This window comes from Diabrotica undecimpunctata, chromosome 1, assembly GCF_040954645.1.
Source record: "Diabrotica undecimpunctata isolate CICGRU chromosome 1, icDiaUnde3, whole genome shotgun sequence".
Taxonomy (NCBI): Eukaryota; Metazoa; Arthropoda; class Insecta; order Coleoptera; family Chrysomelidae; genus Diabrotica; species Diabrotica undecimpunctata.
The window spans coordinates 150,597,169-150,617,010 of record NC_092803.1 but is presented as its reverse complement, the minus strand read 5'-3'; the positions used below and the strand labels follow the sequence as shown (position 1 = coordinate 150,617,010).

General features: G+C 31.5%; 1 protein-coding gene across 1 annotated transcript in view; it reads right to left on the bottom strand.

Moving 5' to 3' along the window:
* The window catches only part of LOC140435877 (uncharacterized), a 53,105-nt gene extending 33,263 nt beyond the window's left edge, over positions 1-19,842 (bottom strand). Inside the window, exons 1-5 of the mRNA XM_072524591.1 lie at positions 19,661-19,842; positions 15,753-16,075; positions 8,993-9,239; positions 2,588-2,743; positions 415-499 (exon numbers count right to left, since the gene is read on the bottom strand). Of these exons, the coding sequence (XP_072380692.1) occupies positions 415-499; positions 2,588-2,743; positions 8,993-9,239; positions 15,753-16,075; positions 19,661-19,801 (952 nt within the window). The 5' untranslated portion in view covers positions 19,802-19,842. The remainder of the gene's footprint in view (positions 1-414; positions 500-2,587; positions 2,744-8,992; positions 9,240-15,752; positions 16,076-19,660) is intronic.

Genomic DNA, 19,842 nt, shown 5'->3' with positions numbered 1-19,842 from the left:
ACACTTTGTCTGTTCCTTTTCCCCTTCAGAATGATGGGTTCGGTTTTCTCTGCCGCAAGTTTCAGTCCGTGCTGCGTCATCCATTTCTTTACGACGCGGCCTGCGTTCCGAACCCAGTATTTGAGATCTGGCTCATCCCGGGCCACTACCAGTACAGCGAGGTCATCCGCGAATGCGAAGGGGGTTGTACCTTTTCCTTATTCACAGTTTATAAACCCGTCATATGCCAGGTTCCATAGCTTCGGGCCCAAGACAGATCCCTGGTGAACCCCGGCCGTCACATCCACGATCGTGTCCTTTTTTAAAATAAACTAACCTTTGTATTAGTACTAGTTCTGGTCTATCGACTTTAAATAGTTATTAAATAAAACGAATGTCTTAAATTATTAATACACTTATAACTGTGCAAGTTACCTGATTTTATCTCTTGTCCATAGTGTTTTAGCATATTATAAGACATTCCAGCTCCAGATGTATACATATACATTGGCACCAAGTTCTAAAAAAGCAAAGTGTTTATATAATATCATTGTTGCATTAAAAATACAGTTTTGAAATGCATTGAACTATTGAATTTTAAATTTTATTGCAGTAGTTTTGTTGTGTTGTTACTGCAATCTGACATTGTCCGTACAAAAACGAAATGAAAAATCGAATGAACTCAAAAATGATTAAGAACTTTTAGCAAATACTACTAAAATTTATCAGACGCGTCACAGAGGATAAATGAGGTTCATATATATATATATATATATATATATATATATATATATATATATATATATATATATATATATATATATATATATGTGTATATATATATATATATATGTGTATATATATATATATATATATATATATATATATATATATATATATATATATATATCAATAAAACTATTCATAGATGTATGTTGCATAACAATTAGCAACAAAGACATAAATATACTATAAAGTTAATAATTTTAAAACGAAAGTGAAATGTTTAAAATAAAGTTCAATTAAAAAATTAAAATCGCTACACAATATTAAATAATTCAATACCAAGTAAAATACTTGATGTGTAACAGCAACGAGATATGTCGTATTGTACTTTACCATGTAGAATGGCTTTGTATACAGCAGAGCAATAGCACGTAACTAAAACTAGATTGTCTAACAATACAGATGTCGAGGTATTGAGCGCTACCCCAGAAATCCAACACACGTCTATGTGGTTTGGTTGATGGAACTACTCTCGTTGAAAAACGGCGGTTGGTTAATGAATTGTTTTTTTTTCAAGTGGGCGCTACGTGTACGAGATAATTACCCAAGCGATCTGCACTTTTAACGAAATATACTCGTTTTTCTATGGCTCTTTGTTAACAACATTATATAAATCAACACTCTATTGTTTGCATCATTGTATCAACAAAAAATTATTTGTTCGATAATGTTTATTTATTTAACAAATTCTCATCTGTAAACATGAGCACGTATTGATCTTCGCCCTCTCATTCGTCAAGAGGCTATTAAATACAATTTATTGCCTTAAGCCAGACGGATTCTCATGTTACAGATTCAAACTTGCCAGTCTGTTTAAATTTAAATTGTAGTGTGTTGCTTTTTTATTCAAAATGTTTTTTGTTATATATCTCTCAGTTAATGAATATTTTATTTTAGCACATTTTCCTTTAATGGAACATTAAATTTTGCTCACAGTGATTAAATTTCAAGAAATTCTTACACTAATAGTTTCAAAAGTAAATATTTTTAAAAATAATAAAATATACCTCAGTACGACCCTGTTTGGCTTTCACGAGCGTTTGTTGACGGATGGGAATATGTAAAACGAATGTAGTTTAGTGTCTGAGTTTTTGTAACCGAAATCTTAACTACGGGAAATACCAAAACTAACAAAAAGAGTGTTAGTATTTTAACAATGTTTATATACAGTTGCAAAACTGCAACATCCACTCTTCATTTATCCTGTCTCTACAAGGTGCAAAGATCATCCGGATGATCTTACGTTTTAAAACCAAAAAGTTTTGTTGTTTCACGCTGGTTAAAAGGTCCTAGTTTAGTACCAGTACTACTTTAGACCGATTATGCAAGTAGAAATAAGCATCATATCTTTTTGTAATGCCAACAGAGTGCTGTATAATATGTTCTTCTTCAACGCTGGTACATCAACGATCGCTGGTACTATGAGTGGCAAATCATCAACTTTTATTAACAAGAGGAGATTCAAAATCCAGAATATTGAATATTATTATGTGACCAATACTACAATTTAAAGAAGATATGGATTAATGGATTACGTGATTTGAGGGACGCAAATATAGTGAAAAACTACAGAAAGTATGGTAGAACAGAAATAAAAAATCATGTACCAATTAAAACCTTCATTAAAAAACTGTAAATAATTTTATATTTACTGCCCAACTGACTTGTTGTATCCATAAGATTCTCATATATTTGTAATTAAATGATACCAAAACCTTTCTCCTTCTATTTGTAAATAAGCTGTGTTTTTCATAATACTTTATTCAGTATAATTTTATGAAATAAATGATCTAAAATTTATAAATTATAAGTTCTATCTTACCGTATCAAGTTGGTGAGAATCAAATCCGGAGTTTATAAACATAGATGTTACACAAAGATCTTGTATTGGAGAACCATTAGCACACAGTGTTCTCAATAACTCAGAAATAAAACCGTTAGAACTACTTTCGTAAAGATGCAGCTGCTCTGTCAATTTCTACAAAAAAATATATATATATATATAATTATTATAGTTTTATTTACATAGAAAGGATTATTAAAATAAAAAAGGAAATCATCAATCAACTATAAAAAAGACTATTTCTCGAAATGTACCACATCAACAAAAACAAAATGTCAATTAATTATAAAACAAATAAATCAATTGTAATATTTTAAAATAATGAAAAACTAAAAATATCTAACATTTGGTTTGATAATAAAATTCGTTGGCCCTAAAAATGTAGCTAAGATAATTTTAAACAAAAATGTTTATTAGCACTTTCTGTGTAGAATGAACCGTTTTCTCACAAACAACGCTTTAAGAGACCATGGATTGTAAATGTCAGTTAGGCGCGCGAAATCAATGTTCAATAAAATTTGTATCAACTCGACGGTAAAAATTCGATATCTTTCGATTCAAGTGACCTATCGACAAAAATCAAGATGCGTTTTAAAGTAAATAGTCTAGCTTTAGTATTCAATTTTTGTGTTTTGCCGTAAATAAACTCAGATTTTATAAAGATGTTAAATAAATAAGCGTGGCACGATTTTTTCCATTTTTATGATTCTCATGAGATTAATACAATATATCCCTTTCATTGACTTGCTACTAATAAGTTTTGGTTACTAGAACCTAACCTTCAAAACCTACAGCATGAAATTTTAGTTTTTAGTTTTGACACAAGATGTGAGGCATTTAAAATATGTTTAAAAAAACGCTGGATTTAAACTTTCCCATAATAAACATTATAAAACGTTTAAAACTTTTTTTAATTATACTAGTACGTTTTTCACCAGAAATAAACTTTTGCTATAAACTTCATTCAAAACCGTCTTCTTTGAGGAATTTCCCGTGACGTACAATCGTTTGAAATGTAAAACATTAAATTCTGCATTTTTTATTCATATTTTAAATGCCTCGTATTTGTTGCCACAACTCAAAAGTGAAATTTCATGTCATAGGTTTTAAATATTGATCTCTAAAAATGAAAATTTTACTACGACTGGTCAATGAAATAGATCAATTTTATTGATCTCACGAGAATCGTAAAAAATGACAAAAGTCGCGCCGCGTTTATTTATTTAACAACTTTATAAAAACTGAGTTTATTCTCAGCAAAATACGGAAACTTCTAAGCAAAGCTGCATTCTTTACCTTAAAAACGCATCTTGATTTTTGTCGATAAGACACTTGTATCAAAATATATTGAATTTTTACCGTCGAGTTGATACAAATTTTATTGAACATTGATTTCGCGCGCGTAACTGACATTAAAAATCGACGGTCGCTTCAAGTATTGATTCTGAGAGAACAGTTCATTCTACACAAAAAATGCCAATTAACATTTTTGTTTAAAATTATCTGAGCAAATTCATCATTTTTTTGAGTTTTTTACCCCCCTACGATGGCGGTGTTACGGGGAAACCCGGGGGTAAAAGTGGTAAACTATTTTGCATCTCTATTGGGATCACAAAATTAATATTCTCGGATAAATTTACCTTGTTCGTATGATTTTTGGGGATCAACTCTGTGACGACTGAACTATTATACGTTCGTAGAGTAACATGTGTCTTTCCCATATAATTTGCTTTATAAAATAAATTATGGCTATACCTTACCACTGTATAAAATAAATTATACATTGGAAAGGTATAATATTGTGAATGTTTGTATCTAATTGTTAGTTAATTTTGTAACATGTTCCTGATGAAGTTAAAAAAATAAATAATCAACAAAATATCGAACTCCAGAAACAAATTTAGTATAAATAGATATTGTTGTACGTGAAATGGTAAAGTCATACGAGATAATTCATAAAATCAAAGAGCTTAAATTTGAATATCTAGATAATATTATGTTTGCTGATACTTGTTTTTCAAGACAAGATGTATGGAAAAAAAGAACCGTGTGGACGAAATAAGTCTTGAGTTTAAAATACAAGAAACTGGTTTAACACAAACTAATCCGAGTAGCTTCAGTAAAGTAATGATAACAATGTTGATCGTCAACTTTCGGAAAGGATATACGCCACAATAAAAAGAAGATCACTTATTGGATTAAATACATTATAAATACACATATAAAAGCACAGGACAACCTGTTTTCTTCAATTTGATACCAAAATGAATAATTCTAAATACTAAATAAGGGGAAATACGACAACCTTTCAATCAAGCTTCACCCAATTTTTTTTTATTTTTTATTTATTAAATTTTTTTGTTATTTTGTCTCTTGGAACAGGGAAACTAGCCTAATTAAGAAAATCTTTTTCGGGAGGGGACAGTAGGAAAGAAGTAGAAATTTAAAATTCGTAGTAAGTTTCTTACTAATACCCTTAAATCTTATATTAGCCTAATCTACTAAAAAGAGCAAATTGCTATGAAAACATATCTGCCTTAATATTTGCTGCGAATAAAGGTATTTTTATCTAAGAAAAATTATAAATAATACGTATTATTCGTAAGATAATAGCAAGTTTATTCCTCCTTCGTATTTTTCAAATATTTTTGCAGTATTTTAATTTACTTTTATGGGAAATATTTTATTTCGGTACTTTTATCCTAAATTAACCTAATCTATCAAGAAGATTCCCCAAACTAATCGCTACTTGACAGTTACTTATAGTCCAAGATCCCAGAGCGATCAGACATAACTTATTTTCACACAGATGAAACTTTAGAGTCTGAGTAGCGTCTCGTGTGCTTTGAATACTTGCGTATTTATGAAACTTGCTGAGTGACACCTGGGCAGGTACCAGGTGAGAAAGGTAACTAAAAATAAGAGCTATTTAACTTAAATTTACATAACTGATTTTTATACATATTTTGTAGAATATTATTTTGAAAATACTGTAATAAGTGTCAGACACTTGTCATGGACCAGAACTTTTGTCAGACGCTTTAAAGCTCCACTAAAATTAAATGAACTTTACTTACTTTTACATGTCTGATTTTTAAATATGTTATTAATGGAACTATAATAAAGTTATATTTAATCAGTCAGACAAATTAAAATGACCAAACATCCCTCAAACACAAAAATTAGTTAACCAGAAGTATGAGCGCGAGAGTGCTGTGCGCATGAGCCTCAGAGTAAAAAATTCAAATACATTAAGAATACTTACTGTTTTCGATCCGATTAAATATTTTTGCATCTCTATTTAAAAATCAGACATGTAAAAGTAAGTAAAGTTCATTTAATTTTAGTGGAGCTTTAAAGCGTCTGAAAAAAGTTCTGGTCCATGACAAGTGTCTGACACTTATTACAGTATTTTCAAAATAATATTCTACAAAATATGTATAAAAATCAGTTGTGTAAATTTAAGTTAAATAGCTCTTATTTTTAGTTACCTTTCTCACCTGGTACCTGCCCAGGTGTCACTCAGCAAGTTTCATAAATACGCAAGTATTCAAAGCACACGAGACGCTACTCAGACTCTACGGTTTCATCTGTGTGAAAATAAGTTATGTCTGATCGCTCTGGGATCTTACTCTATTACTTTAATACCAAAAAAATATTGAATATCCTAATTAAAAAGTAACAAAATATTTAAAAACAATACAAAAAATGAAAATTTTGGATTCAATGCACTGAAGAAATACATTTAGAATATTTATGGACACCAGATCTTTACATAACGATCCTTTAACTCTTTCAGGCTTACAATCCCGCCACCTTTGATGTGGCGGTGGCGCTCAAATGGTAAGAAAATCTACAATTATAAGACATGTAAACTTTAGTGTAAAACGCATATAATTTTCATGTAACTAAATTTATTTTATCAAGATGCCTGTCACTGGAAATAAAATATCCATTGGTAGATTGCTGTTTATTTATTTATATTTCTAAAATATAATTAGATGTTTCTATTATAATTAATCTTAAACGTTAAATACCCAATAAGAAATGTGTGCAGTATGTTCTGTGTGGTTATAACTAACAATTATAATTTACAGCGAGCTCTGAAAAAATATGTACGCAATTGCCACCATGAGGGCAGCAAAAATTCAAAGCTACTTTTTTGTTTTGTTTTACAGAAGCTGAAATACCAACAATTAGATTTTACGAACAAAATCGATTTTAAACTACTTTGGAAGGGACATATGGCAATATCCAGCCTTATTGGCAAATACACCTGCAACCAAAAGCAACAAAAGTATATACCGCCAGATATATTATTTACCTACCGTAATAAATAAAACAGTACAGTACTAAACAAATTCTATACCGGAAGTGACCATAGATTGGTTAGAGCGAATATTAAAATACAGACGAGAGTAGAACGAAACAAACTTATTAAACGAGAACGATACCCAACCACCGATGTCCTATTTCAAAAACAAACAGAATACCAAAAAGAGCTAAGCACAAGACTAAAATCAGTAGAGACACTGAGACAAAGGGATATAAACGGACTAGCCAATAAAATAAAAGTAACTGTAACAACATCGGTTAAGAAAATATGCTCAAACACGAAAACAGCCAAAACATCTAAACTTCAACCTAATACAATTAAATTACTAAAACAAAGACGAAACAGAACAGATCGAACTTCGGACAGCTTCAAAAGTTTAAACAAAAACGTGAAGAAAGAAATTAGGAACGATCATAGAAACTATACTAACAATCTAATAAAAAATATAATACAAGATAACTGCAATATGAAAGTACTCAAAACAAAAAACTCAAACGGCACAAGAAAAATCATAGAAATAAAAAATGAGAAAAACGTCACCGTCCGAGACAGAAAGGAAATATGCGAGGCCATTGAAAAATTCTACACTAAATTATACTCAGCACAACAAATTCAGAAATATACAACCACAACAACGACGTACTGAACGAACAATAATTAACACCGGCTCAGAAGAAATACCGGACATAACCGACTATGAAATAAGAATGACCCTAAATCAACTAAAAACGAATAAATGTCCGGGAGAGGATAAAATTACAGTCGAAATATTGAAAATCGGTGGAATAAAAATAGAACAGGAACAGGAATAGAACATATTTTATTTAATAAAGTAATTGATGAAGGAAAGATTCCTCAAGAATGGTACAACTCCGAAGTCATTTTACTATTCAAGAAAGGAGACAAAGCAAACATCGAGAATTACCGACCAATATCATTGCTCTCACATCTGTATAAATTACTAACTAAAATCATAATAAACCGCCTAACACATAAGCTCGATTTCTATCAACCTATCGAGCAGGCTGGATTCAGAAAACATTTTAATACCATAGACCACTTGCACACCGTAAGAACACTGATAGAAAAATGCACTGAGTATAATGTTCCAATTCATATGGCGTTCGTCGATTTCCATAAAGTATTCGATTCCATCGAATTATGGGCAGTGCTTGAATCTCTAGAAAATGCACGTATAGATTCAAGATACACTAACATAATTAAAAACATATATGAAAATGCCACCATGCAGATAAAGCTGGACGAAAGCACAAAAACTAATCCCATAAGACACCATCGGGGGAGTAAGACAAGGAGACACCATCTCTCCCAAACTATTTACCCTTGCTCTAGAACACATTTTTAAGAAACTAGAATGAAACAATAAGGGTATCAACGTCGACGCATCATACTTAAACCACTTGCGATTCGCAGATGACATAGTTTTAATAGCCGATAATATCCAAGAACTAAATGATATGTTATAATATTAGAACAATTAAATGCAGTTTCAGGGGCGGTAGGCTTAAAAATGAACTACAGCAAAATAAAAATACTGAGCCGAGACCAGACAAATATAACAATACAAAATCATACCATAGAAAATGTGGAACATTATGTATATCTAGGTCATGTTATCAAACTAGAAAAACCAAATCAAGATGCTGAAATTAAAAGAAGAACACAACTGGCATGGGACGCTTTCGGCAAATTAGCATATATCTTGAAAAACACCTCCATTCCTGTAAACTTAAAGAAAAAGAGATGAAAACGTATATCATGCAAGGGTCAATCTCTAGCACTGTGAGAAAAATGTCAAGTTTTCTTATTACAATAAACAAATAATTGTTTAAAAAAATATTGTAAAATAAATCGTTTTAACTAAATAACACACGTAATAGTTTTTTAACCATCTAAACGTAGTGATGGCAAGATGGAAGAAAAAATGGGACAAAAATACCAGGTATTAATTACACTTTGTTTGAAAAAGTACCTTTCTTTCACCTTAAATTTTTGCGTGTATAGAATACTAAAAAACACATACTTACCGTTAAAGCTTCTACATACGTTGCAGCTAGGCGCAATAAGGGTGAGCTTAAATGTCCCATATAAGCAATTGGGGCCATTGCTGACATTAATGCTATCTTGTCGTTATATTCGGGCCTTAAAGCCGCCATTGCAAAGAATTGACTTGTACCTTGAGAGAATCCTACGTAGAACAATTTTTGTTGCCCAGTTTTTTGAAGAATGTAGTCTATTGTGGCTGGTAGGTCATAATAACCGCATTTTTCAAAGCTAAAAATTATTTATGCATTTGCGTTTTGATTTGGATCATAGTTAATGTGTAAAATTTTCGAGACCAATCTGTAATTTCTAGAGTTACAGATTGGCAATTATGTTCACGGTAAATAACAAAGAATCATCAATTTGAAAGAACGGTCGCATCTACATTACGATCAACCGTAAAAATCAATGATAAACCAGCTGTAATAACGGACAGATTAAAGATAGATTGAAGATTTTGAAATTCAAAATAATTCGATTCACAGAAACAATAAATAAACAACAAAATAAAAAAACGTAAGATAAAAGTCTATACGAACTTTTTTTGTATATTGAGATTATACAAGATAACAATTAAGTAAAACAATTCTACAGTCATGTACCAGATCTGTATATTATGATCTCTAAGACCTAAAGGAATTACTATGATTCTCGGTGACTTTAATTAATAATAAAGGTGAAAGAGGCAAAGTTGATAGTAGTAATAACCAAATAAATAGTACGAAACCAGATAAATTATACGTTAATTAATCACAGATATCAAAATATTATTAAAAAGGTTGCCGCTCGTCCAGGTGGCAATATCGACCCCGACCAAAACCTTCTGATGTTTAAAGTAAAAATAGCAATGACTATTGAATCGATTAGATATAAGCTTATTAATTTAATAAAATCAACGGTTAGATACAAAATGAAATAAGAATTCTTCTTTTTCTTTTTATGTAGACATGACTTTGCCTGTTTTTCAATATGCCTCCAGTAAGTTAACGTTCCATCGTTTTCATGGTCTTCTTACTGATCGTCTTCCTATTGTCGCATTGTCACAATGGTCCTTCTTTGTGGGTTGGATGTTTTCTCGTTTTATGATTTCTTGTCCTGTTTTAGGTTTTTCACCTCTTCAGGACGTAGTTTGTTTTTTTTTCTTTGGTTGTTGGTTTTTTTGCTGTGTGGGTTCCACTGGTGGTTGGCTTCATTGATGTGTCGGCGGAGGAGGATCCTTTACAATCAGAGGTGAAAGGGTTGTTGAGTTAAAACGGTCCTTTTCAGAACTTTATTAGTAAAAAATATGTTTATGAATTGACTGATTTTATATGTATACGATATAATTTAATTAGTAAATGTATTCCTATTGGTGAACCGTCTCTTGCTGTCTTTACTACTCTATTTGTTGTCATTCGGCTTATATGATCGTTCCATTCTACTCTTTTATTTCTTACCCAGTTCATGATGTTCTCCACCTTGAATCTACGTCGTATGTAAAGTGTTTTAGCATTAATTTTTTTAAGTGTTTTTATCCCTGCTATCTCTAACATCTTTTTTGTCCTGTCTTCTGCTGCTTATTTTATTACTGGTGTGATGACTGTTTTGTAAATACTTTTGTTTCTTTCCCGATATTTTTAGTTTTCCATATTGTTACATTCAGGCAACCTGCGGCTCTGTTTGCTCTATTTACTTGATCTTCCAGTTCTGTTTCGAGCTTTCCGTAGCTAGATAATGTGATGCCTAAATATTTAAACTCCATCAGTTGGTATATTATCTGACCTTCCAGCTAAAATTTGCATCTTAATAAATTTGCTGTTATAACCATGCAATTTTTTTTGGGAAAAATAACATGTTAAATTAAATTCTGATTATATTAAATTAGTGCAACATACGTTGTAAATCATCTTCACTTGATGAGAGTAGATACTATTTTATTGGGTATAAGCCACAAAAATATTAATAGAAAAATGTAACGAATACAAGTTTCCAGTTTTCTTAGCATTTGTAGACTACGAAAAAGCTTTCGATACCATAGACACTACATTACAAAATTGTAAAATAGACAGCAGATATATTAACTTAATAAAAGAAACTATAAACCAAGCTACAGCTACATACTACCCAAATGAAAATGAATACACGAACCCTGTACCATTAAACAGGGGAGTCAAACAGGGAGATACTTTATCACCCAAACTGTTCACTTTAGTTTTGGAGGACGTTTTTAAAAACCTAAATTGGAAATATAAGGGAATAAACATCAATGGCCGCTACCTCAGTAATCTACGATTTGCAGATGACATAATCCTGATAGCTACTGACATACAAGAAATGCAAACCATGCTTTTAGAACTACATACCGAATCTTCTAAAATAGGACTGAAAATGAATTTAAGCAAAACAAAAGTCATGCACTCCGAAGACACCGTGACAATAATAAACGATAAAGTTATAAAAAAAGTTGAAGAATATATATATTTAGGACAAAAAATAATAATAAATATGGAAATTCAAACTGAAGAAATAAAAAGAAGAAGAAAGTTAGCTTGGGCAGCATTCGGTAAACTGAACTATATACTCAGAAATCAACAAATTCAATTACATCTTGGATCTAAAGTTTTTGATGCATGCATTATTCCGATATTAACTTATGCGGCACAAACATGGACAATCACAAAAAAGAATATGAATATACTTAGAGTCACTCAACACGCGATGGAAAGAGCAATGCTAGGTATATCACTTAAGGACAAGAAAACAAACACATGGATAAGACAGAAAACTAAAGTCACCGATGTGGTGCAAAAATCATTAAAGTTGAAATGGGAATACGCTGGACATGTAGCTAGGAGCGATCTAAACAAATGGCACAGATCATTTTTAACCTGGAGACCATACCAACACAAAAGACCCAGAGGCAGACCTCCTATGAGATGGACAGATGATCTGAAAAGGACTGCCGGGAAAAATTGGCTACAAGTAGCGTACAATAAAAAACAATGGAAAGGAAGACTTGAAGACGCTTATCTTCAGATGTGGACGTGAATGGCTAGACGAAGAAGCCACAATTGAAGGTTAAAGTAAGTTCATTGACAAATTGAAACGTCAATAAACTTATTTTACCCTTCAATTGTAGCTTATTCCCAATAAAATAGTATCTACTTTAAAATGCCACAAGAAAATAGTTTCAGAACAATTTTAAGCGAGTAGTATTGCGTCGTTTGCATAGCAGATTAGTTTAAGCTGTTTTTTCCCATTTGGTATCCTTTTTTAGTTATTACTTTTTTTATTATTTCATCCATAATCAGGTTGAACAATAAAGGACTCAGGGAATCTCCCTGTTTTATCCTATTGTCAGCTTCAATAGAGTCAGTTATTTCTTCTTCTACTTTTACTTTTATTGTGTAGTTTTGAAAGATATTTTCGCTTGTTTTGATTATTCCTACAGGCATCTCTGTTGCGTACAATAAGTGGATAAGGTCCTTTAATTTGACCCGATCAAATGCCTTCTTATGGTCCACGAAACAAAATAGGCGAGTTTGTTTTATTCTAACGATTTCCCTTGCACTTGCCTTATTATAAATATAGCGTCGTTGCATGATTCCCGACCTAAAACCTTGCTGTTCTTTTGCTAGTGTTATAATTTCATTTAGTTTATTTATTATTACTTTGGTTGTTAATTTTAGTGTTATGTTCAATAAATTAAGTTCTCTGTAATTTTCCAGGTCCAATTTGTGTTTCTTTTTGAAGAGAGGTATTAGGATGCTTGATCTCCATTCTTGAGGAATTCTGTTTTGTTCTGGTATTTTTTGGTTTAGTTTTAGTAATTGTTTGGTCAGATCTGGTCCTCCGTACTTTAGGAGTTTTGTTCGGTATTCTGCATCCTACTGGTGATTTTTTTGTTTTCTAATTTCCTTAATGCTTCCTTTACGTCTCCCTCCTCAATCTTTATTTCTTTGTTTGCCGTCACCTCTAGTGTTGGTAGTTCATTATTGTCACCTTATCGTCACCAGAATAAGGGAATCGAAAGCAACCTACCCATGTTTCCTTTTAAATGTGTTTCGTACTTATCAGTTCGTTCATCTCTTTTTTTTTGTCCTCTAATCATTCTCCATATTTTTTTCTGTGTTCCGTAGAAGTTGTTTTTTATCTGTTTTGAGAAGCTCTGTCAGTGTTCCCTTTTTATTTATCTAACTAGTATTTATACTAGTACTTACTACTTATACTAAGTATTTGTTTTATTTCTGATTCGTTTATAGTGTAATGTATGCCTGTTGTTTGTTTTTTGTTCTGTATTGTAAAAAGGCTTTCAAAAATAAATGTTTTTCAATTACCAAAGTAAAATAAATGATCCTAAATGTCTGAAATAAAGCTAATAAACTCCAATCTAGTATATAGTTCATTATATTTGGATCTAAATTCATTTGTATAAAATATGTATATATGTATAAAAATATCAAGCGCAAAACAATATAAAATAAAAAAATTTTGCGTTAGTGGTTTAAGCACCAAGCTACAGAAATACAGTGATGAGTGTCTTACCACCCGGCAAAATAGCGGAAAGGATAGAAGACAGATTAAGTTGTGAGATAGTACGAGATAAGGCTAGTTATTAGACGTGTCTATTTGACTTCAGTCATAATTATACGGATGACCTCAAAAATATTTTATTTTAATAATTTCTGATGTTAGAATAAATGATTAAATATATTAAGATATATTATAGTAAAAAACATTAATTAGTAGCGATTTTAAATTATAAATCTTTAAGTTTATTTAATAATAAAAATAACTCAACTGAAATATTTCACTAAACTAAATAGGTATGTTCAGTCCGAAAACAATTATTGTTGTATGTGGATTTGGGTAATAGTTAGAGACGTTGTCTATTGATAAGAAGACTGGGGTTCAATTCACACCAAGGGTAAAATTTTTGTTTTACTCAATCAAAAATAATAGAAAATATGATACATATTAGGTAACAAGTTTTCGAAAAACTCAATATTTACAATTTATTCTTATTCCAATTTTCACCAAATCCATCACTAAATTCTCAGTGTTAATATCAATTCCTCTGTACAGGTAATGATTTTCAAAACAATTGGCGACATTGGAATGGATGCGCGCGAACAGCTACCTGCTTTATAGCTAACCATATCAAATAATAACACATCGAGAAGTGTTTTTTACGGTAAACAGAAACTATTTATTGTAAAACAATTCGTGAAAAGGATTTTAACGGTCGAGGAAAAAGTGCAAATTGTTGTCTGGCATGTGAATGGATTATCAGACAACATGATTAGACAACAATTTGTAAATATGTTTCCAAATAGGCCGGCTCCAGCACGATCAACAATTCAGTCTATTATACGTAATTTTTTTACTTATGGATCCGTGTTCGATCCAAGAGCAGTTCGCAGACGAAGGGAGGTAAATCCAGATTTGGAACTAAAGGACACTTTGATTTGTGCAAGTATTGAGCAAAATCCTACCCAATCAACACCTCGTCTCGGAGAACAATGTGGAATTCCAAGATTTAGAGTAGGTGAAATTTTGTAAAGACATCGATACCGTCCCTATAAACTTCATAAATCCAACGAACAATTCCCTGGGGATCAATATAGACGTTTAGAATTTTGTCAAACTGCAATGGAAATGTCACATCAAGATGAACATTTTTTAGAGAACGTTTTGTTCACCGATTAATGTACGTTTTCATTGCATGGCCGTCACAATTCAATCAATGTTAGGTATTGATCTCGAGGAAATCCTCGTCAGATTTATGTCGCTCGTACATAGCGTCTTCGAAAAGTAAATGTTTGGGGAGGCATAATAGGGAATCATGTCATTGGTCCATTTTTTATAGACGGTATGTTGACTGGGCGGAAATACTTGGAACTTATGCAAAATGAAATTGTCCCAGCCCTTTGTAATTTACCAATACCTTCCGATTCCATATGGTTTTAACACGATGGTTGTCCTGCAGATAATTCTCGCATCGTCAGTGAATATCTCAGTGCGACTTTTCCTAATCGATTGATTAGTGGCCATGGATTTTTTTATAATTAATTTTTTATATTTGTAGAATTTTTACTTATTTAAACATTCTTTAAAAGTTTTTACTTTATTTTCGAAAGTACTACGATACTGTTTTGTCAATAAGATTTTTTGTTTTAACTTTAGTTTTTGTTTAGTTTTGTTTAGTGATTCAAAGCAAAACGATCTTTGCATAATTTCAAATTAATAAAAAAAAAAAAAAGAAAACCACATGTGGGTTTTGAACTCCAATCGTCTGCGATGTCTATATCGCAATGTCGAATTCTTACCACTACTCCACGAAGGATTTATAATTATTCCGTGACAAGAGTGTATGAAACTCTTCAAATCATAGTAGAAATTATTCTTGGTTAATAATTTAAAACTTTAGATTAAATTATCACTATTAATTAAATTATTTTTTTCACATTTTTGCTTTATTATGGTCAATCAGTTTTTACTTTATGCGAAATTAAAAAATGGAAATATGTCACACATTCGACGTTACTCATAATAATTATGACCGAGGTGATTTAGCTCGAATCTAACGTCTAAAGGTGTGAGACTATCGATAGTGGTAATGTAATGTAATATAAATTATAGGTTTTTCCGATTATTTCTCACCTCTACGAGTTTCATCTCTTTTTATTTCACAAGGTAACTGTGTTTTCTATCTCTTACGTTAAAAAGCCGGGTGGTAAGACACTCATCACTGTATATACCTACCTATAATCCCAGAACTCTTCATCAATATCAGGATTCAAGCGAATGTGATTCCTTGACCAAAGATTACCTCTATTATTACCTAACCATACATCATATCCAGCATCTGCTAAAACAAGACCTAAACCTTTTTCTGGTCCCCAAATCACCCAATCTATGGAACTGCCACCAAGTCCATGCATTAAAAGAATTGCTGGTTTTTGCTTCTTACTCGTAAAGTGAGGTTGATTTCGTCCACTAATGCGATGAATTTGTAGAACATAACCATCTTCTGTAGTAATCCAGTGGTTCTCAATCGGATAATTTAAGTCTTTTAACAAGGTGTGCTAGAATTAAATAAAATTGACACTGATTTTAAGGATAAATTATTTTATAAAGAATGAAATAAGTTTAAGAATTCATTAACAAAATCATAAAACTTATTCACACTTAAATATTTTTTCTTTTTTGACTCGGATTGATCCAGTCCTGTATGTCAAACTATTATCTTCTTAAACAAAAACGTTACATACATTCTCAAATCTCTACTATAATCCAACTATAAAAGAAAATGAAATAAATAGATGAAAAAAAAAACGGGTGTGGTAGAAAACGGTGAGACTGCCGGTAGAAGTTCTACTTCTATACACGCGTTCGTCGTTTCAAATTTATATGGGAGTCAATCTGCACAATCATTACATATGTAATACTATAGGTATAAGAAAGCAGAAAGAGAAAAATAATTAGGTATACAGGTATATGGTGCATCGTTTGCTGTATATAAACATTTGACCTGTAATAGTATAGTAAGTAAATGAAGAATTGAATCAATATTTTAATGAAAATATATATTTTTATTTTCATATATGTATAAAAGGAGTTGAATGCAAAATATTTTTTACACATACTCTGCAGTAAAATTCATTGTTCATTTAATTTTTTTTTTGAACCTATTCTCTATCGTTCCATTGTTGGATGTAGGTCTCCCCCAGTTCTTTCCATCTTTCCCTATCTTGAGCTGTTCTCCGCCATGCGGGACCTCCTTGTTTCTTGATGTCATCTTTCCACCTCATCTGTGATCTGCCTCTTGATCTCTTTGCATTGTATGGACGCCACTTTTCGATGGAATTGTTCCATTGTCCAGCCCATTTCCATTTCAGTTTTGCTGCTTGTTCTATCGCGTCTACTGTCTTTGTTCTGGTTCTGATCCACTGGTTACGTTTTCTATCTTTAAGTGATATACCCAACATTTGTCTCTCCATCGCTCTTTGTGCCTTCCTTATCCCATCCAAATTGGCCTGTGTTAATGTCCATGTCTGTGCTCCGTAGGTGAGCACCGGTATTATACAGGAGTTATATACCTTGCTTCATAAGTATAGAGGGATTATTTGATTTCTTAGAACGTAAGAAAGTTTGCCGAACGCTGCCCATCCCATTCTTACTCGTCTCGATATTTCGGCTGTTTGATTTTCTCTGTTAGCTCTGATTGCTTGTCCTAGATAGATATACTCATTTACCTGTTCTATTTTTTCTGTTTGTATTTTTATTGCCTCTTGGTCTTCCGTGTTTGTCATTACTTTTGTTTTGTTAAAGTTAATTTTTAGGCCTTTTTGCAGTGGTTTTTCATGAAGTTCATTCAGCATTAATTCTAGTTCTTGTCATTCCGAGGAGATCAGGAGTATATCATCCGCATATCTAAGGTGATTTAGGTACTTTCCGTTAATACATATTCCTCTGTTTTCCCAATCTGTTGATTTTATTATATCTTCGAGGGCCAAGGTAAACAGTTTAGGTGAAATTATATCTCCTTGTCGGACTCCTCGTTTAACTTTTATATTATCCGTTATTAATTTGTCGTCCAGTATTACGGTCATGGTTGCGTTTTGGTAAATATCATGTATCAATTGTCGGTAACTTGAATCTATGCTACTATTGACCAGAGCTTCTTCCACCGCCCACTGTTCAATGCTGTCGAAAGCCTTTTCATAATCTATGAATGCTAAGTACAGCGGAAGGTTGTATTCATTGGTTTTCTCAATTAAGTTTTTAAGTGCATGTAGATGGTCGATTGTGCTGTATCCTTTCCTGAATCCGGCCTGTTCCACTGGTTGGTAGTTATTTAATTGTTAGTTGGTTGGTAGTTGGTTAGTTAATTTTATTATTAATATAAAAATACAATAAAATACACTGCCACATAATTCAATATTATAATAAAATACAAATTAAAATGCAATATTCATAAGTATTTAAAAAAATGACAATATACATAACTTATACGCATTGATAACTGCATTGAATAAAATGGTGGACATATCGAACACTTACTTTGATAAAAAGTTTAATGTTATTTAGTTTAACTATTTTTTAATGTGGTTTGTAAATAAAATGATTTGATTATGACTTCAATTTAATATATTACGTAAAATGTTTGATGTAAAATCCTATTATTATATTATTTTGTCAAATCCTATTATTATTTATACTACTGGATATATTTATTTATTTTAATATTTCTTTAACTATTAACGTTTGTTAATAGTATATTACTTTATGAGGCGGAGAAGCATGACTTTTCTTGACGCGCCCGATATTACGCGCCTCACTTCGTTCGGCGCGTAATATCGGGCAAGTGAAGAAAAGTCGCTTCTTTGCCGAATAAAGTATACTATTTTTTCTTCAAACGTAGCAATTTTCAACCATAAATAGTACAATTCATACGCTATTTTTACTCGAAATTAACTGTGACAACTATTAAAGTCGTCTAGATGTTAGAAATTAAAATAATTAAGTCGTCGGTGGGATTTGCGTCTCCCTGGTTACAGTTGCTTGACAGTTGTTTGCAATTATTAAAGACAGCTTATTGTTGTTGCAACCGCAAGCGCAAATTTAGTGCGAAAATGGAAAACCTAAACGAAATTGAGTCCGTGGCTAATGATGCAGTAGCACGTTTGGGGCCCTCCAAGTCCGATAAGAACGATAATGCTCAAAAATTTTTAAACCCTCATGATTTGCCAACATCGGGAATGATTGCTGAAAGTTGTTCTCGACCATCAGTATCATCAACAATTACCAATGCGTTTCAAGAGTCGGGAACATTTTTGCACGGTTTCAATTTTGAAAATGCCTCATTAACTAATTGTACTTTTAATATTACTATAAATAAAAATTATGTTTAATTGTTGTTAATGACATTTGTATTGTTGCTTTGTGACATGTTTCATATTGTTGCCATGACAACATTTTTCCCTCCGCCGTAAAGAAATGGGAAAAAAAACTGCTGCCGGCGGAGACATCAAACTTTGACAGGATCAAGTTAGATAAGTAATGTCATCATTATTTGACGTTTGAAGAAAAAGGTATTTTATATGAAAATTCAGAAGTATTGACGTTTTTGTCTACTTTTCCTTCGCTACCTGTAGTAATTGCGTTAAATCAGAATTATGCAGCAGATTGGTAAAATTATCTTGAAAACTGTTGAATTTTAAAGTTAATAACAAGTTTACCTTTTCTTTGTTAAAATAATGTATGTTTAATATTTTTGGACACAAATAGAGCTAACTTAAAGAGCAAAAAAGTTAAGTACAAATTTATGACAGATATGTAGCATATGTGGCGCCCTCTATTAACTACATTATTATTTGCATTAAATTATCATTTCTTATACTTAAATTCGCGAATAGTTATAGCGAAAAATAAAATTTTAAATTTTCATTTTAACACCCTGTATCTTTCTTAATATCAACATTTTATTAAAGCAAGTTGGCTTAAATCGTTATATTTCAAAATGTAGAATCTACTGTTTCTTTTTGTACAAGTACTTAAGGATCCGCTGTATATTATAAAATTTGTATATAAAAAGAGCAATGTTAAGAAACTGTAAACAAAATTGTCTACAGTTGTTTATGGTGTAATAAAATCATTAGACTACTTACAATATTAAAACTATCCTGTGAAAGACCTTTTAGATCTTTAAAGGTATCTTTCCAGTTATGTGGCAAATAATATGATAAATCAAATTTTTGGCTAACTACACTGGTAAATAAAGTAATAAATATTGCTTTTAAAAGATGCATCGTAACAGAAGTAAGTAAAACTGATCACTATAATAATTAGT